Source organism: Bombus vosnesenskii, unplaced genomic scaffold (genome assembly GCF_011952255.1).
Source record: "Bombus vosnesenskii isolate JDL3184/JDL3185 unplaced genomic scaffold, Bvos_JDL3184-5_v1.1 scf7180000013264, whole genome shotgun sequence".
Lineage (NCBI taxonomy): Eukaryota > Metazoa > Arthropoda > Insecta > Hymenoptera > Apidae > Bombus > Bombus vosnesenskii.
The window spans coordinates 8817478-8838009 of record NW_022882924.1 but is presented as its reverse complement, the minus strand read 5'-3'; the positions used below and the strand labels follow the sequence as shown (position 1 = coordinate 8838009).

Genomic DNA, 20532 nt, shown 5'->3' with positions numbered 1-20532 from the left:
AAATTGGTAACATGTGAGAAGTAGTAATGAATAATAATTTCTATATTGTTCTTCAGAGTATATTATAGATTCAGATGAAGTAACAGACGGTGTTATAATAGAAATCTCTCAAGATTTCAGTGGAACCTTTGAGATTCAAAATGGCTAATTACGAGGCAAAGCACCCGATAAAGTCCTCTATGTTGGACTATGGTTTTGGAGGGATATACGAGGTCCGTAGCACTCGAGAGGATCTTGTACTCCCAAAACGTGCAGCAGATGACGCTTGGTCTTTCGCCTAATTTTGCAATCAAGGCACACACTATCTGTTAATTGCTCACTAAATCGAGGATCCAATCTTCTCTACCGTCCTAACTTTTCAGTACGATGATATGTCACTAAGAACGAAGTCTTCAGTCGTTTATTAAATGTTATCTGATGTATGAAAAATAAATAAAGATATAAAATTTTTCTTCAGTTTCGTTCTCCTACACATTTTTTGGATTTATTATTCTGTATTATTTTATTAATAATTCAATTGTTTAATTAATTTGTAAATCTTCGTAGTAAATCTAATTCATTATCGCACAATTCGCATGATGTTTTTGCAATGAACCGGAAATGTATCAGTCTTCATTAGTGGAGCGCTTTTATCTTGACATCAGCCTTATTTTTCCATGCCCCGCGTTATCAAGTTTCGTGAGCATGCGTTAAACTTCTTAAAGTGCATTTCGCGTGCAAATTGATCGTTAATTAATTAAAAATGTAGAGACTGACAGCAGAGGTATTTACCTCCCACGTCCTGTATTCACCCCTCCAGCTAAGTCAGCTCTTAGTCTTCCGTTAATCGGGTTAAAATAACTTAGTTAGCGTACAACGGGCTGCTGCAATGCCCTCATAGTTGGTGACTTGTTATATGAAATCGGAATTGTGATTAAAAATTTCATACGTTTATCATGATCTACTAGTAATAATAAAACGTGCTGGCTTTGATATAAAATGGACAAATTTTCTTTTATATCAAAATTTGGTTTTTGCCAATTGTAATATTAAAATATTTATAAAATACATATATAATATAATTTAACTTAATTTTAAGCTATAGTTATTAATTATCATAGTCAAAGGAAAAAATTTTTCGAAATTAGATAATATAAAGTTATGAATTTTATACATGAATAATATGATGAAAGTTTAAAATAACCAAATAGGCTACTGAAAATAATTATCTATAAATGATATATATATATTTTGTCACACGGTTTCATCCAGAAACAATTTAGTAATTTATCTATTTTATAAAAATATGTTTTTTTTATCATGGACATAATTTTAACATAAATTTATTCGGATTCATAATAGCCATTAAATCAAATTAGATCAAATAATTTAATGTACTGTAATTTAAAAATTATACTAGTATTTGGTAAATTTTCTCTGTTGAATAAGTTTATTTCTAATGAAGTATGAATTTTACGGGGTAAAAAGAACCGTTTCGGTCTTAGCAGCGCTCCTTTATTAGTTTCTATCGAGGCATTGATTTTTAAATTGTGTAATAAATAAAATTAGCAACGGGGGTGACTTTGGTAGCCGCCCGAAGGGTCGAGTTGTAACTTAATCAGGGCAACTTCCCCCGACTTAATAAAGCTGTCTCAATTTTCGCCTCATTACCGAAATATCTACCAAGATTTTTTTATTCGATTTCCGCATGCTCAGTTAGTTACGAAATCTCATTCTTTGGCAATCACTTGAAATAAAAGATAAGACATTATCTCTAACTACAGGTTATACGAATGACTATCAATTTATAACAATTCGATATTCATCATGCAATTAGGTAACGACCAAGACAAAAATTTTAGTTACTTTCAACTTATTATTAAAATGTTAATCCCAACCTATACTTACTGTCTAACGCTTATTCATTTTCTTTGATCATTTGATTCTATTCATTTGTCATCTCACATGATACTTTTCTTGGCTTACCTAATCCGTATAAATCTTCCTATTATTTATATTAACGATCGACTTAATATACCTTGTCAACAAATAATAGTCCGTATTTAATATAATATTAATAACATATACTCAATTATATTTCGACGCATAAAGCAAAGAAATGAAACTCATTTTTGCGATGATCTTTCGTTTTTCATAATTAGGTTGTCCCTTCAGTACAGAAGCATCGAGCGTTACGACAAGGGTTGATTTGGCCCAGACAGTCGGTTGATTAGTTACAAGAGACCATTCTGGTCGATGCTCGACGTATACGATGATACGAAGACACGTTTACCTCGACTCGGATACAGTCCGCACGATCCATACGTCAATCGTCGTACTAATGGAACATCAAAATGTACACGATGCAATCATGTTATATTATGCATGACGTTTCTCACATTCCGTCCTATACAGTTAAGTTCATAGAAAGGCACATTGGATGAAACACGGACAGATATAGCATTTGTGAAGAAAGTTTCACTTTCATATGAAACTGGCAGGTACATTGAAATTATTGTCGCAGATTTGATGGATTATGTAAAAATTATTGAATAACAGCTCTGTAATATACCATGAAATTAGTATAGAAGTCATAAAATTGATTATTTCTGCTTTCTCTTTCATTAGAACAATTGAAATTTCTACAAAGAAATAATTTTCCAATATATTGCATATTATCGAACAAATAAAAATTTTCTTTTCTCCTTTTTATTAAACAATTTAAACTTCTATGGAGAAATTATCTTACAGTACATTATCGAACAAATTGCATTACATTGTCTTCTTATACTATCAGATTACGATAAAAAAAAATAGCAGATAAATAAAATCAGATAACCACGCAATCTGAAAGATCTCAGTGTGTCATTCCAGAGCTAACATTGCTCCTTTGTAAAACATGAAAAATGCGATCAATCGTGTTTTTCGGATGCATTCATTTTGCACCTTTAAGCACAGATACCTAATAATCAGTCTACAAATAACAAATTCGAGTCCGTTTATTTATCCCCGAACAATTCAATAATGCGGTCAAAGTTGCAATTGATTGTAAACCAATTGGAAATGAAAATTTCAACGATATCATATATACAACGGAGTAACGAAGTACGATGCAATTTTCGAATATCAACTGCTGGAATAAAAGCTTCGGTCGAAGCCTGGCACGATTTCGCTGGGTTGCGATGTCGCAGAGGTAAAGGGAAAGAAAATAAGAGAATTGTGCCGAACAAAGTAATTATAGAGTGGCGGCGTAGCGAGAAGAAACGGTTCGTCGGGTTGGCGAGCATTCCGTGAGGCGGAGGTGGAACCAAGGGTCGGAGTTGATAAAGAAATAAAGAATCGTGAAAGTTCGCGTCGAACCCCGCGCTCCCGTGGGGCCTTATGACTTAAAGTCTCCTTACTCCGTTAATTCTGAACATTAACAAAAGTCTCGCTAAAACTCGCCGCCAACTTTCCCGTCCTCGTGGGACCGGCTCGGGACTTGTTAATGAAAAAAATACAATAAAACTCTCTCACGACGAAACTCGTCTCGAATTGTCGAGACTTGCCGGTTGTTCGCGCTTTGCAACGACAGACTCTTTCTTTTCGCTACGAATCTTCTAGGCAGAATTATTGCTGGGAACGGATCAGGATTTCTAATTATTGTACGCTAACTTAACGCTTTTAATGATACATATTTGTTCTACGAAACAATCGATGTAGAGGAAATATTCTATGAGGAGAAGTAGACGAAGTATGTGTATAATCTCAATTGAAAGTCTTAGAATTATAGTTATATTTGCTTCAAACTTGGGAACAATTAAGTAATTATTAAGACATAAGAAGGAATATTTTATTCAGCTGAATATTTTGTAGATTAAAGAAAATATACACTGTTGGTGTATCAATAATTATATTGAAAAATGTATAAATCTTTAAATTCGTAATCTACATCAAACATTAAAGCTTCGCTACAGGAAAATATTTCAAGAGTTTTGGACGAATGTGTGTGTACGTTTTTCTCGTAACATGTTCAAAAGAGAGATGAATTAGACAAACAGTAAGTGCTATACATATATTACAGAAAGTATATGATAATGGTAATTCTTAACGTTTAATTATTTTCCTAAAATTTAATTGTATGGATACAACATTATTTTGTATTTACAATATTTTTGATAAAATCTTCACACAGTCCTATATCTGTTTTATACATATAAAATAATATTTACCCAACAATATAATATATATTACGACACGATATTCTAACATGTTAAAACAGATAGTTGCGGAATAAGTGTTTATATTTATGAAATATATTTAATAAGAGGCTCGGTGTTCTCCGCTATTGCAAGGTACACGATTAAATGAAAAGTAATACAGAAAATATGGCATGCTTGCCTTTCGTTAACGTCGTTTCTTGTCACGATCGTCGAAAGTAAATTTAAACTCCGTTTTCTTTCGGTAGGGCTGGAGGTTTAATATCAAAGTGGCGGTGCAAACCGCTTCATGTTTCCGCTTTATACCCACCGACCCTTTCTTTCCTTCGCGAACGAGATCTGTTATTTATTCATTTATTCCGGCCGAGATGAACTTTACGAAGATTTTAATAGCGCCTCGACTTCCTTGAAACTCAAGCGTCAAGTAGACGTTTTAGATTTAGGGACGTGTGATGTACGTGGTTCGAAACAAATCCCATGGAAAATGGCTTTAGACGGGTAGAGAGAGGCGCATCGAGATGCTCCCTGCCTGCGAGCATTCGCCAGGGAGGAATATTGTGTGAACTCGTTTCGCAAAATTAATTACTCAGACCTTGAGAGGAAAACGTGGCTCGTGATTGTGCCGCGAACGTGTAACGGCAGACATCATAGCAACGTATTCGACTATTTAACGACCGTCGCGCTTTCTGAATACGAACGATTTTACTACAGCAACATGCAACATTAAATGTAAGCAGATTATTTAATTCGAAATGGTTAAAGTATAACGCACTTTGCTATCCCTAAAAACTAAAATCTTCAAGGTAATTTCAAAAATGAAAAGATTCTATGACAGGTATATTAAAGTTGGTTAAAAAATGGCAAAATTAATCAGAAGCATCTGTCGACGAATATAACATGAAATTAATAAAACGAAGCTCGCAAAACCGAATGAACGAAACTTCAATCTTCCATTCTATTTTTTAAACTTGCTGCTTTCTATCATTTACCTGTGAAATTAGGCAATTTTATACCGAAATTTTATCCCAATGCACGTGACAATTTACAATATTGACCATAGATTACTTTGATAAGCACGAAATTAGACTCCGTGCTTTTGACAACAATTTTACGGGCCTTAGAATAGGGTGCGAAGTTGAAGCAGAAAAGGAAAAGTCGACGGGAGAAAGTTATCTTTAACACGAAACGAAAAACTTCTCAATATCGGTTAAACGAAAGTTTCAATGTAGTGGTGGATAGGTTGGAAATAACGTTTGATCGTGCTGAAAATTAGGGAAGCGATCTCATGGACAGGCAGGGAAGATCGAAGAAGCAGAAAAAGTATCGAGGGTAAAAGGGACACAATATCGAGGAAAGATAAGGGTTTCGGAATCGTGGCTTTTTAAGTTTGTTTCAACATGTGTCTTCTATTTTCTCTTTTAAATGTGTCTTTCGTTCGATATAACGTTAAATTATTTTTTAACCATTATTTTATATACTTAATTGCTATTAGACAATAACGAGAGTATGTTCAAAAATAATGTCAAAATAACGAAACTCTGATACTTCTACTATCAAAGAGATTCAATTTAATATATTCTATAAATCCCATAAACGTCAATGGTCTGGTTTCTGCGTTACTAGTCACTACCGCTAAAATAATCTAATACTTGATAAACGATCCGTGTACGTAGAAAAGAAGAATCGAAGTAGCTGAAGAGAAATACGTAAACTTAGCCTCTGACAAGTCTACGTAAATTGGTCCTGCGGAGCATCCGTCGAAACTGCCAACTTCGCTTACCGATCGAGATTCGATCTTTCCCCTTCGGGACGAAGAACGTGGCCTCGGAACGCGAAGATGAAGCTGGCCCAGGGGTGATAGCACACCTAGTTTTGATTCGCCTCATGGCATCCTACCGGTCACGGGGCTGACGGCGCGTAATTGTTCTCTTGTCTGGTTCTCGCACGGCATCCAACCCCTGCCAACATCCGCCATCCCCGCGATTGCTATCGCGCCAAGAATGCATAAGCAGCCAGCTTTACCAGCCCGCAATGCTGCAAACTCTTCTGCGCTTATTCTCCCATCTTCCGATCATGTTTTCCTTCTGGAAACGCGCCGGAACGCTCATCAGTGCGAAAAATAACAGCTCCCTGTTCGTAGGCCTTTTTCAAAAGCTCAGAGACAAGGAAGAGTCCTCCGAATCATGAAATCTTCATCACTTTTGGAGATGGGTATATATGTTCGTCACATTACATATAACATTTACGTTTCTAAGAATAATATATAAGATACAAGAGTTTAAGATATACGAGTTTCTTTTTCGTCATACTCTGAATATAGAGAAAAACTGATTGTGAGTTATAATTAAGCGTTTGATGTATATTGTAAGTAAAACGTACAAACTCACTTATCGTATTGTTCAACGTATCAAATCTGTAATGTATAAAAACGTATAAAACTACAACGATTTAATATTAATTCTATTAACATTCTTATTATTTCTTGATAAATTATGATATCATTTCACACGCTACATATCGTCTAATTTTAATTTCATATATTCTACACTACACTAATTTTTTCTAAATTTAATAACAAATGTACCGAATTGTATATGCGAACATTTAAAATCATAGGCAAGTCACCGGCGTGCCAATCAGTTTCCTTGTAAACGATAACCCGATTTACGTCTGCGAAGCTTCGCAAGCCTAGGTAATAGATGAACGCATCATGACACGGCTCAACAGCCAATCGACGGGACTTTTAGAAATTGACAAACGATCATTTTCCCCTTCGTGGTCTCCCTCGGATTCGAGTATCGGTAGAGAAATCGAACTATCGATACGCTTGATGGATTATTAATGATTGACGGGAACAGTCCGGTTTCTCTGGCTCTGTTCTCTGTACCACCAACGAACTCACTCTGTCGCTCTGCCGGCTATCCGATGGAGAAACGATTCGCGGAGGTGTGCACTCAATTCACAGCTGAATCGCGCGATTTCACCCGCAATCATATCGCGACCTGATAATTGGCAGAGAACCGACAATCGTCGTAATTTCCGGTTCCCAGTCCGGAAATTCTGACGTGTGACACGCGACGGTTCGACGCTCCTGGGAGGCACCTCATTCAATTAGCCACTCAGTTACTCGCATCACATCGCATTTACCCATCAACCTCCCACCTGGTGTTCTCTCTCTTTCTCTCTCTCTCTCTCTCTCCCTTTTACTCCCTTCCTCAACTCCCTGACGACCCTCGAAAATCGTCCGGGCTGCGCGTACAGTTCGCCTTCACCGTGAACTCGTGATTTAAACCTTTCGAGAATGTCGACGATGATCCCTTCCTCCGATACGCGCCAGCATCCTCACTGAATGTCACCAGCCTGTCATTCGGCAAAACGGTTTTAGTTCGCTGCTCGTGTCGCCGGGAATATTACCAGCAAGCTTGGTTTCCGTAACTTCCTGTAAGTTTGTTTTCCGTGGCTGGTGCCAACGCCGGGCGAAATTCTAGGCGTAGAAACGACGCTGACGATTATTATCACTCGGATAAAAGATTGTCCTGGGTCCTTGAAATATTACGAATATGACGAGGAAATGTAACGCGTAGACGGGCATATTGTATAGATCAATCAGTTCTTTCAGGAATTTATATTCTGTGTGCATAGCTTTTAATATGATATCGGATCTGCGTTCTTGTCCTTTGTGTCGTTTATTTATTTTTGTTGGCTGAAATTGTTCTTTATAGTTGGATGCAGCGGAGGAATAGAAATTTTGTGAATTTTACATTGAATTTTGAATATACTATCTGCAATGATATTGATAAGCATCGATACTAGAATATTGCTACGTTAATTGATTTTTTTAATTCGAGTAATACCTATATTGATAATGACAAGGATCGTAGAGAAATTGCATAACATGTGCTCATCATTCATTTATCTTTGCGAAGTACGTTTTACGCAGACTGGAATAAAACATAAATTGCTTTTATAATTTTAGCTATGCGTCAGCAAACATTTGTGGAAGCAAAGAAGCGTGGTATAAATGGAAGATAGAGTACATGCGTATACGATAACACCTACGTACATGTTATATGAGGTATATGTATTACCTGTTTCGCTTCTGTTTTTTTCCATTAATGCTCACTAATATTTTTAATATCCTCTTTTTAATTCAAATACCATCAACACTAACGATCGTATGTCGTGTCTCAACAATCTTCCTTCGCCGTAATTGCAGCTGAGTATTCCATTCCTTTGTCGTTCATCTTCCGACTATCGTATTACGTTCGATTAAATACGCGTAAAATAAAGACGAGTGATTAGTAACAGGACAGTGAGAGAAAACGTAAGTGAAGGCTACGAAGCGTAGAAGTTGCTACGAATTCGCGAGTGATCGCAAACTCGCCGAAGGGCCGAAACCACCGGCACAGTGGAATTACTCGACGGCTGCCTCCCACGGGGCTAAACTTGTCCGCGACAATTTCAAACTTATTTTAACATTCATATAAGCCCCGCGCCCTAGCCTGGTCCAACACACCAGCGGACCGTCGCCTAAGCATCCCTTTCCACGTGTAACCAGAGAACCGACCCACGTAAGTTGCTTTTCCTATACAGAAAGGGCGTACGAGCATAAGGGAAACGCGGGATTTACATAAGATTATGCGTTAGCTCTCCGTACGTCTCATACAAAAGGGAGAGCGAGATGCCGAGCGCCAACGAAACGGTACTCGGGGGTGTGCTTCTCTTCGGTTGATAATTAGAATCGGCTGAGGTTGCGCGATTCGTGATTCTGGGACGAGTTTGAAGCCCTGGTTCAGATAGATATAAATAATAAGATCTATACGTAACACAGGTGTGTATAATATACATGTTATGTAATAAAATCTATATAGATTTTAATCGTCAACCGAAAAGCAGCACAACCCCGAGTACTGTTTCGTTGTCGCTCGGTATTTCGTTGTTCGCCTTTCTATCTAAATATAGATATAATAAGTGTTAGTTTAAACGTAGTCCTTTAAGTTTAATCGTGGAAGTAAATAATAAATTTAAGTTCGATCTTATTGAGTATAATTAATATTATCGTCGAAAATAACAAGTCGCGAAGGACGATTGTCATTGTCTTATTTCACGCGATTAATTGTAAATTTATATAAATTTTGTACAACAGAAGTTTACAATATTGGAAGTTACAACTTATCATTTCCTTAGATGTATTCACCAATATTATTAGCTAAAAAGTGATTGTAATAGAGGACTCATATCGTAAAACTGAACCGACGATATCTTTTTCCGAAAAATGTCGATTCTTTTATATATTTTAATGAGTCAGAGAGAATTTATTATTACGTACACTGTTTTTCATGCCGTTGTTAAATCTCTACCGCTCCCCATAATGTGTTTCGTATTCATAGTCTGAGCGAAAATTGCTCCTAGAGCACAATAAAGGTTATACGGGCCATAAAGTAAGTTCAGCCTACCTTGCCGATGTTTATTTAAGCACAGGAGAGGCTTTGAATTTTCCCCTATCTCTTCCCTTTTCCCTTTGCTTCCACTCTATTATTCCATCCCATTCTTTCGCTGTTCTCCGATTTTCACTTTGGCTAGCGCAGCTTTCAACCAAATTGCACCACCATGAAACGAACTTATCGATCGAGCGCGTGTAATAGTTTGCACGAACTACATCGAGGGCTCTTCTTGTAATTCTGGGAAATTCTGCCCTCTACAGAAAGTACTTAGAACTTAAAATTCAAATCTATCAAAAACCGATGCCTATACTATCAGAAAATAAAAAAATACTTTATAGGCAATAGCTCGTTGTAAAACATGTACAGAGGCTTATGTATAGTATTGGTTTGATATATGTTTAATAAAAAAGCATTTTGTTCTTGTTACCGATCGTAACTGTATGTTAATTATTTTTGCTTAATAAACAGAACGATACGCATGGATCGGCGTCGATTCCAAATTTAAAGGAATAAATTTATAAAAAGAATTTTCTCTAATTTCCCTTCAAATCACGCCTAAATATTTCTTTTTGTATCGTCCCTTGAATAAAACAGACGAATATCGTAAATTAGTAAAATGGAGGAATTCGCTGTATAAAATTATTTGTCAAATGTAATTCTACATAAATAAAATTTTAACGTCATTTTATCTTGTACTCCACACTTTCATATTATGATACGTGCACGGATACTACCACTTTTACAAAATGAATATTCCATGTTTAGACCCGTTTTATCGTCCACTTTTCACACGTCACAAATTGTTAACAGAAAGTGTTGTAAAAGGGAGCAAGAGAAAAGTTGTGAACCTGTATCTGTAGCTGTTGTAAGTACATATATGTGTAAAATATTATAAAATATATATATTATATTAGATTAGATGTGTTATTTTTATACGTAATAGTTCTCAAAAACTAAAAGTTTCCGAAACGTTATATCGTTGAACTTCTCTGTTTGATTCCTGCAATATAATCCATGTTTGGTCTGAAATATTTTCGCCGCAGATTTTGTGCGGGTGCGGTTATCTAGATGGTACCGAAATTTCGGAAGCCATATCGTCGACGATACATATCTGCCAGAAAGATATGGTGCCACACTTTTACGCGCCGGATGTAGACATTTGCGAAACTGTCGATCATTTCACTAAACAACCAGATACAAACAGTCCATCCAGAAACGGACTAGTCGAAGCTGCCAGATTGGCTAGATCGAGCATTAAACCGCTATGCGAATGTGAAGCTTGCATGCATGGGGCACTCGTTCTCCCTGGAGGATTTGGTGCGGCAAAGACATTGTTGGTATTTGTATTTTATTTAAACATCGTTAGAGAATTAATTTCCGTGAAATTTTTACACTGATCCTTTTTGTTAAAACTAATCATGATTTGCTATATATAATCATTTTGATCTTTTATCTATATCAGTTTTTATTTCTTCACAGCTACAGTGGAAGTACACGAATGCAATTAATTTTAAGATTAAATAAAATTATTCCATTTTCATTTCTTATATATCATTCATTAACGTTCATGTATTATTCATGTTTTTCATAAATAAATATGAGAAAATTATATGTTATAAGATTTAATAGAATTATGTTTTACCCCTTGCTAAATACTTTCGATAATTAAAACGAATCTCGTAACATTTATAAATATGATACGTAAAATTACTGTGTTCTGAAATAGCTTTTGTAATTATGGGGGTAATCATGCCATTCGTAAGATAACCATTCGTAAGATAATATGAATGCTATAAAATGAAAATTTATCGCTTTTGACCTTGCTTTCAATATAATCATAACCAGCTTTTTTCTTATTATCAGCGATAAATTCCATATGAAAGGATTTATAACACTATGTTAATCTACATATAACGAAAAGAGACGATGATATGAAAAATGTATTAATAAAATGAATTTTTCTTTATTACTCTGTTTACCTGCTCCCTACTCACTTTATCGAATGCATTTGTTACAGGAGCAATTTCGCAGAAAAAGGCGCCGACTGTACGATACTTCCTGATTTGGAAAAGCTTATCGAAGACTTTTACTGTGAGAAGAAACCAATTGCATCGATGTGCATTGCAAGCGTTCTTGTGGCGAGAGTATTAAAAGGTGTTAAAATTACTCTTGGAAAAGATTGTAAGTTATTAAAGAAAATACTTTTGTCCAATACTTTTATTTATAGATTTACCTTATTTAATTAGTTATTAGATTAGGATAGTTATCTTAAAGTATCCATCATATTATAATATATAACAATAAAACTTTTAGAAGATTATAACAAGTATAATTTTATACAAGGATGCATATTAGTCAAACCAAAAATTTATTATTACCAAAAATGTACATCGTTATATGATTTTAAATTTAGCACCAGCACAAGATTGGCCGTACGCCGATGCTATTAAGAAAGCAAAAGACATGGGAGCCAGGATAGAAATGAAAAATGTGAAGGGAGTAACGAGATGTAAAAAGTACAATGTCGTTAGTACACCAGCCTGGATGTATAAACCTGCGTCTTATTTAGATGTCCATAATGGTATAGGGAAATTAATTGCTGCGTTGAAAAAATGCATGAATTGACAACGATGTCTCGATGTTCTATTCGATATCATATTAAGTTTTTAATCGCTTAAGTGAATTACAAATATCCCGATTATCGTGAAGTTTTATTTTTCTATCTCTTTTTAAGTGCATCGCTCGTGTGTAAATATTTATCAATTACTCGAAATATAGTGATTGTAAAGTACATTAATAAATTTTCAATTTATTAACTTTTCATGCAAAATCAGAATCACTTACTCATCGAGCAAAATTTCAATCGCATATCATAATAGTTAATTTCATTTGCTTAAAGCGATTTTCATACACATCCTAAGAAATCTTTTAAACATTTGTCTCAAAAATTGGTTGTACAATAGTAGAAAGTATAAGCATTCTTGAATTTTTTCCATATTTTGAAAACCCTACTTTTTTGTACGTCTGTTCTGCAGATGAGATTAACTTTGTCTTATGGTATATCCAGTACAATTTACTTACCTTAAGAACAGAGTGCCCGTGTTATAAATCGTAGGAAATGATCGTAGTAGGATTTCACATTCACGTAAGTTATGAAAAATATACTTTATTTCGATATCTCATCGTGTCCCTTTGCACCATATTAAAAACAGCATGAGACAGAGTATTCGATTTAATTATTATACCTACTTCATATACTTAAAATAATCAACAACAACTGTTATAACAATGCGCCGAAATCTACGGCGAATAATTCACTTGTAGGCTGTCCTCTTCATAATTCTTTCCTATTATGAAGCACAGGATGAATCTTCGCCGTGATTTTTCCCGAGAATCAGAGCAAATTTTTTTTTAAACAAACCACTGATCTAACGATTGAAATGCATGATCTTCAATCGAATTAGAAAAGACATATCAAAGGGTGCTGTGAAGAAAAGTCGCTTACATGTAGATCTAAACAAAACTAGATGCTTTCATGAGAGAAATATTAGTTTAATTTATGAAAAAGGAATGAACAATTCTACGTTAAGCCGATAATAATTAATAGGTGAACAGTCTTTGTGAATTTAATAAATGCAGCGAGACACAGTCTGCGTGTAAAAAAAAAAGAAGAGGAGAGATACTTATCCACGATCGATCTTACTCGTTTAGAAACTACATAGCTAGACGCAGAAACGAGATCCGAACGAACAAATACATATTCATGGAATGAAGGCGCGAGTGTTAGTCCGGTTCTGCTTTAGCTAAAACACTAAAGAAAACACGAAGCAGAGAGCGATGGAATTTATTTACAAAAGGCCGCGATGCACGCAAATCAACGCTCTTGCAATAATTTTTCTTTTTTCTCCGCGTGATTCCGTTCTTGCGCTCGATGATAACGCGCGTTGCGCAGAATTTTCTGTTTTCACACTCGGTGTACTCGCACGTGATCGCGTGCGTCAACTGTACGCAGCGTATGAACGGAAATTATCGTTAGTGTGTACGAGTTACTCGTACCGGATCGAGGTTTACTCGAGCATAACGAAACTGCACGCGCAAGTGCATTCAATCAATTTAAAATGTGTCCGTGAATTGCCGATAAACGAGTTTGACACAATCGCAACTCGCCAACTTGAGATGACTACTTATACGCGCATACAAAAGTTCGGGGATTAATCGATCGACGATGAAAGCAATTTTGAATGATCGCACGTTTCAATACGTTTCTATGCGAATCTTAAACGAGATATTTCTTCAGTTCGATCTTCAAACTTTTCCATATTCTTTTGTAAAAATTGATAAACTTTCGCGTGAAAAATGTGAATATACGTTTTTGAATAAATACATTCTCATGGTGGGATATAAAGAGATATATTGCACCGAATTATTTCATTGAAATGACAACGTACGTGCTATAGTACGTTGCCAGGAAAAGCTTCAAAAACGGTTGATGAAGGAGCCGTATGTATTGAGAAAAAAGTTATCTTATAATGCCTGACTATACGTTGAATATTAATAGCGAGATGATAAAAATTAGGAGACATTGACAATTTGAATTCGTTGATATTTCTTAAATGAGGATCTACTAATTTTTAAATTAATGGAAAAATGTTATGTCTGATGCAAGTGTATAAAAAGTGTTGTTTTGTTGAAAATATCTCTGAGGATATACTGAGAGAACGTTATTTATGATTCGATGTGATCTCCACACACGAATAGGCTAGTTTCTTGAATTTGGATTTAGAGATAAAGATGAAATATTTTATTCCTTTTAAATTATTTTCTTCGTCCAACGATTAATCCGTCATTGCAGAACACGAATAGAAAACACTTCGATGTTCACTTGACAGCATATCGATGCTAACTTAAGAAATTTTCATATAATTTTAGTAAGCTCTAAGTTTCTACAGTATCATTAGTGGTTCGATTCGACGGTAACCTGTATTTTGGCGCTTTTAGTTTTCTCAGAATGCCTGAAACGTTGAATTACAAATCGAGAATGGTACACAAATAACAGCTTATCTCCCATAAACAATTTAAATAATTGCTCGAAACACGCAGGTTCCACGCAATCGTTACAATTGCAAAGGAGATTTTTCAATACGCCAAGGTGGAACGCATTTATGTTAATGCTGATAATCAAGAAAACGGAATACGCTTACGTAGGAATAAGATCTCTGTACGAACGTTCTTATTAATATAAAATCCAGTCTCAGGACGTATCGGAATTTACCTGGAAAAAATTTCAAAACGATCATATAGTTGCTTCGTAAACGTTCAGATAAACGCGAGGCAAGCGTCCCTTTGATCATTGTTCCTTTCATTTTCAGCACAAACTCCTCCGATACGTAGTAGGATGTGACAACACTTTTCAGACTTTGGTTCTGATCTCGTGGCCAGATTTCGCGTTTGGGAAAAGATCCCGAGGTTCGCGTCCGCACTACCATACAATTTGGATCCCGGCGTACGTTCAACTGAGCGCTAACAAAGGCTCAACGGTCATACGGGATCTTCTTGCCTTGTCCTCTTCGTATTGCTTCATCTTCATTAACTTCCTTTTCCCTTTGCTCTGCTTCTTCCTCGGTGCTTCTGTCGTGGTCGTTACCTCGGAACTAGTTTGCCCTTCCTCTTCCAACATCCTCAGGGTCTCGATAATATTCCTAGGCTCTGTGATACGCCCAGCTGCGCTGCCGTTCTTATTTGCATAAACCACGGATAAATGAGAGAAACTGGACTTAGGAGGAGCCGTGATATCGGCGAAGTCTCGGAAATTCGCGAAGAAATCGCCACCGCGAATCGGCTGAGGTTTCGGATTGCTGAAATAGTTTGCACGGCCACGATTTCCACCGTGGTAGTAAGGATTATACAGACTATCGTCCATCGTGTACTCGTCGTTTTCTTTCTCTTCGGGGTAGTAAGTGCCACCTCGAATCACGCCAAAGTTCCCTGACCCTAGAAGCGGATGATGAACGTCTTTCGCTGTTGCAGTCGCTGTTTGATAGCCACTGCGATCGCGTTGGAAGTACCCGAGGAATCTATTGGGTCTGTACCTTTGTTGCTCCGCGAAAGAAGCCCTGTGATTCGCAAACAACTCCGCAAACGAAGGGAAGAAGTTTTGACTATCGGTTTCCAAGCTTTTGTCTTCTGAGTCAGGCGCATCCGTTTGACTCGTTTCTTTGGTATTTTCCGCTTTCTGGTCCTTCGAGGTAGGCTTGTCGGTGGTAGAGCTTGGTAGCTCGTCTTTTTTCTCGGTCGCGTCTGATGGAACTTCGTCAGTTGTGTTTTTGTAAGTTTCGTCCTCTTGCTTTCCTTCTACCTTGTCGCCTTCGTCCGGCTCGGTACCGTCTGGCTCCATGTACATATCCGAGTCGTCACCGTCTTCGTATTCCTCGCCTGTTTCAGAGGCGGACGCTATGGAGTCCTGGAACATACAAACGAAATTTTCGAATGTTACAATCGCAAACGAAATATTGTTTGTTCGAGCAGTAAGAGTCTGTAAAATTTACTAAATAGACTGAATATTTGTGGAATGTTTTATTTTGACGAGCGCAGCTAAAGAAATGAAACCTAAATTGGTCCTACCCAGTAAATATTAGAACGACCCTTATTTTGTATATTTTTATATATTATATGCATGTTTTTACATTTTTATATAATTCTAAATTTCCCATAAACTTGCACGATATTATTCCCCAAATAGTCATATTTATTACAGGAACATATACAAATGTTTTTATTTTAATGATCGACGAGTTTGAGCAAACGAAGTTAAAAGTTTTAGTATTATTCGATACTAGAGAAAAAGAAAAATTATCATTTGTCGGTGCTATTATTACGGGACGAAGATACTGAAACAATATTCGCATAGGGCAAAATTTCGCCTATGATAGAATTAACGATAAATCTTAAGAATAAAAGTTAAAAAAAGAAGCTTCTAAAAATGAAAAATAAGATCAATCAGATCAATTTTCAACAGGATATGTTTTCCTGGAAAAAGACGCGAGTAGTCGCGTGACGAAAGATTTATCGCATTCATTGTTCTGGAGATGAACTCTTGTTAAAAGGTATGCCAGGATGACGTATACCGAAGTTCCTTTCGCGGAGCTCATTGACCGATCGTATAAAAGGCGATGGTCTATCCTCGGCTAGGACAACACCACTGTGTCCTCGCCTTGACATTTAAGACATCTTCGTGCCGACGACCGGCTGCAAAACTAGTTAGCTGCTATCGTGCATATGACGTGGATACCAGCTGCGCCTATATATTTGTGCCGTTCAATATTACGCGTACTATACACTGTTATCTGGTAGAGGAACGTGCACGTGCGGACGCGAGCAATACTCACGCGTCGATGCTAATACGGACGATAGTCGTTGAAATCAGTTGCAACACACCGGTGACACGCCTAGTATTGTTACCAATATGTCAGGTCAACTTACTCACGTTATAACTGTATTCGCCTACTTTGTATTCGTCGAATGTTTCGATCCTAGAGTCGTTCCTATGGCTGTGCTTTTTTTAATCTATCTAATCCTAAGGGTAACGATCAATTCCTACTGGACGTTCGATTATCGGTTATTTGCTGGGAGGTAAGCTATGCGTCTTACGATTGTATGGTAATTCGACGTTGTATACACGTGTATAACATAGCGAGTGAGTCTACGCGGTAATTTAAACGATAATAAATGGAAAACAGTAGGTGCATGTGCTGGATGTGTCGTATAATTAAAATGCAATCTTTTTGCAGTTTTGATTGTCTCATATTTGTATGGAAATTTCATGCATCGATGAATGTGTCACGCGTAGAAATCTCTGTTTCACATGCATGTACACACGCCTGTTCGTATCACAATACGTATAGTTCTGACTATGTACGTGGATATTTGTGTATTATTTCACGTGCATTGGAAATACGAATTTTCAGGCTGTGGCTATCAACGTAACGAATTTCCAAATTCTAACAGGTTCTCGGGTTAGTGTTGGATACTAATAATAAGTTTCAACATAGCAGTTGCGGAACCTCCAGTGAAATATTTAATGGCAGCTGCAACATCGATTGCTCTCGATGTTTTTCAATTGGTGAAAATACTGTTACGCCAAAAAGAAGTTGTTTGTTGCCACAGAATATAAATACTCCGATTTTTTATCTCTTTTTATTTCTAATCAGAAGTAGTCGAAAATTGTATTGAAATTCGTTATTGATACTTTTAATGTGGAAGTTTAGACAGTATATATGCATATCAATAACATTTTACGGAACTTTAATTGTTAGATAGAGAGTTGCTAATTTAGAAACTACTCACAAGAAGCATTGTTATATAGTAGTTTATATGTATAATACATTTACAGCTCCATATATACGTATTGTAAAATAACATCTATATAGATACGATAACAACAATTAGCAGTAATTATGATATTTGGCCGTATTATTAGTTATTAATTTATTTGCGTGTCATTTAATTATTTATCATTAAAGGTAATTAAATTTGGCTTGAACTAATGTGATGATTGAAGGTAGTCAAGCGGTTGCAAGTTAGCGTGTTGATGCAGTTACGTAGAAACAGTGATTGAAAAGCGTAAATACAATGATTAGAGAGTACGAAGAGTTGCTACAGCTGAGTAAATGTGTTGAAATAATATTTTAATTCCGTTACAAACAAACCTTTTCTTTCCCTTACAATTAATCTAATATCAAATGAAAGAAAATTCTATTCATAGTACGACAATTATTTGGATTAACAAATGCTTGCAAGTGTATTTGATTTCACGTCTTAAATGATAGATTTGTTTAAATAGACGTAATTTAATTTTCGTAGAGCTGAAATATAGGTATTTCATAATACGTTCATCGGACGATGAATTAACATTTTTCTGACACGATTTGCGCAGGGGATAATTGAATTTCCAACTTTTTTACTCTTTCATAATTTAAACGAGTTATTGAAAGTCAAATGTCACAATTTTTTAAATCGAACTTATTAAATATGAACAGTATGATCTGTGCGTACATGTTGACGATCCAATTGAAATTATACAGATTTAAGATAAGATATTTTAGTAAAATATAATACGTTCATTTTATTGTAAGATAATAATTTGCTCATATTCAAGGCAGTATCTTTTAAATCATGCTATATTAAATAATTAAATATTAATCAGAGAAACAAAAAATCAAATAAAATTATCGATAAACCTTCTAACACAAATCCTTGCTACATTCTTATTATAAAGATCAGTTGGTTTAACATAGTAATATAGCGCAATAAATTGTTTGTTCAATAAAATCTCTCCATTTGATGCCTCTATCTGAGGCATCCAATATTTCTGTTTTAACATATGTATATTATGACATCATTTTATTTCAACATGTAATGCACTAGATAAGCAATCATTCGTTATAAACGGTAATATTAAAAACGACAAATTTATTGCTCGCTACGATAGAACATATTTCCTCAGATACGATAAGGAAGTACATACTGTTACGTGTAAGAACATAAATAAAGTTACAAGATTTCAGATGGGTAGCGAACGAACCAAGTTATAAATCAATGAAGCACAGAACATTTTCCGGCAAACGGACGTTAACATATGCGCGCTGCTTTTTTACGAATGACCTCCGAGGCGAATATTGCATCAAGATTTGTAGACAACGAACACCTTTTGCCCTCGTAAATGAAAGTGATAGATGAGCTGTTATGTCGCGTAAGAAGAGATGATCACGATTCTGAATAAATACTTCTGACCGTGATCACGATGGAAGAAAATGTCGCGGTAAATTATTTAGATACGATCAACCGGCCATTCTAATTAACACAATCGTATTTTTCATTAACACGTTGAATACCGCGGTGAACACCGGTGACCTACATTTTGCGACTAAACTGAGATAAATTTTATGTAGTAAAAGATTTTTAACGATGTACGTAACTTCGATGATATTGTCAGAGAAAAAGGTGCACAAATACGGTATGGTATTTGGCAAAAGTTAAATGTTATGCTGCGCTATATTTCATTTTATTGCGTTTGCTATAGTAAAATATATAAAATTTGTGTGGCAGTTAACGTATTAAGGAAGCGAGTTCTTTGTACGCTATTATCGTAGAACCTATTTATTTGGAACCAAAAGTAACATGGCAAAATGGAAACTTTTTATAGATACTTATAAAATAACTTGCTATTTCTATACACACACACATATATATAACTATATATTTCTACATAAGATCTCCATCAAAGATAAAGTATTATTAATAGTAAAAAAATCCTAAGATTTCTGACCGCGAGTGTACATCCTGCACAACTTGGCACAGATATCTTCATATTTGTTATATATTTTGACACGTTTATGTTGCATAAATATCCACGGTCTGATGATTACATTAAACGCGATAAACGCTCAGCGCGAGTAAAACTTTACGTCACTATAGCCATTACTTTACACGAATCGAGGAAAAGGATATCGTAACGAATATTTTTCTGACGTTTTATCAAGAAAAAACGTATAATAAGATCTAACGTATGAGAAGTATAATCAGCAAAGCGTTTTATATATCGTTTTTTAAAGAGAATTCACAAGAAGTATTTGCTATATATCTTTCTTGTTTTTATTTACAATTAAGCAGCGTAGAAAGGCAACGAAGTAACGCAAGTGAAAGGGTTGTTTGGCTGAAAGAGATCAAAATCATGACAAATCTCCCCTGTATCCTCAGCCAACGATCTTAGACACAGGACACCAGAAGATGGATTGTTGCATCGGCTGACCGCAAAAGAAAGAAAAGGAGCTGTTATTAACACGCGATTACAGAACGCGAATTAATCTTGCGGCTCGTTCGTAACAGCAACACAACGCACCGATGATTATTAT

At 35.8% G+C, this 20532-nt stretch overlaps 2 protein-coding genes across 4 annotated transcripts in view; one reads left to right on the top strand and one right to left on the bottom strand.

The window, feature by feature from the left end:
- Window positions 1–10276: 10276 nt before the first annotated feature.
- LOC117237445 (ES1 protein homolog, mitochondrial-like) lies at window positions 10277–12386 on the top strand. Its single transcript, XM_033501420.1, has 4 exons — window positions 10277–10487; window positions 10666–10955; window positions 11640–11803; window positions 12036–12386. The coding sequence occupies exons 1-4, from the start codon at window positions 10335–10337 to the stop codon at window positions 12245–12247; spliced, it is 819 nt and encodes a 272-aa protein (XP_033357311.1). The 5' UTR covers window positions 10277–10334; the 3' UTR covers window positions 12248–12386.
- Window positions 12387–12768: 382 nt separating this feature from the next.
- The window catches only part of LOC117236800, a 76456-nt gene continuing 68692 nt past the window's right edge, over window positions 12769–20532 (bottom strand). For all 3 annotated transcript variants that reach the window (XM_033500078.1, XM_033500087.1, XM_033500096.1), the window contains one exon: window positions 12769–16082. In XM_033500078.1, coding sequence (XP_033355969.1) covers window positions 15132–16082 — 951 coding nt within the window. In that variant the 3' untranslated portion in view covers window positions 12769–15131. The remainder of the gene's footprint in view (window positions 16083–20532) is intronic.

Coding starts and splice junctions, on each gene's coding strand:
- LOC117237445 (XM_033501420.1), top strand. CDS start 10,335: ATGATACGTGCACGGATACTACCACTTTTACAAAATGAATATTCCATG. Junction 10,488..10,665: donor AACCTGTATCTGTAGCTGTT/GTAAGTACATAT, acceptor TTTTCGCCGCAG/ATTTTGTGCGGGTGCGGTTA. Junction 10,956..11,639: donor TTTGGTGCGGCAAAGACATT/GTTGGTATTTGT, acceptor CATTTGTTACAG/GAGCAATTTCGCAGAAAAAG.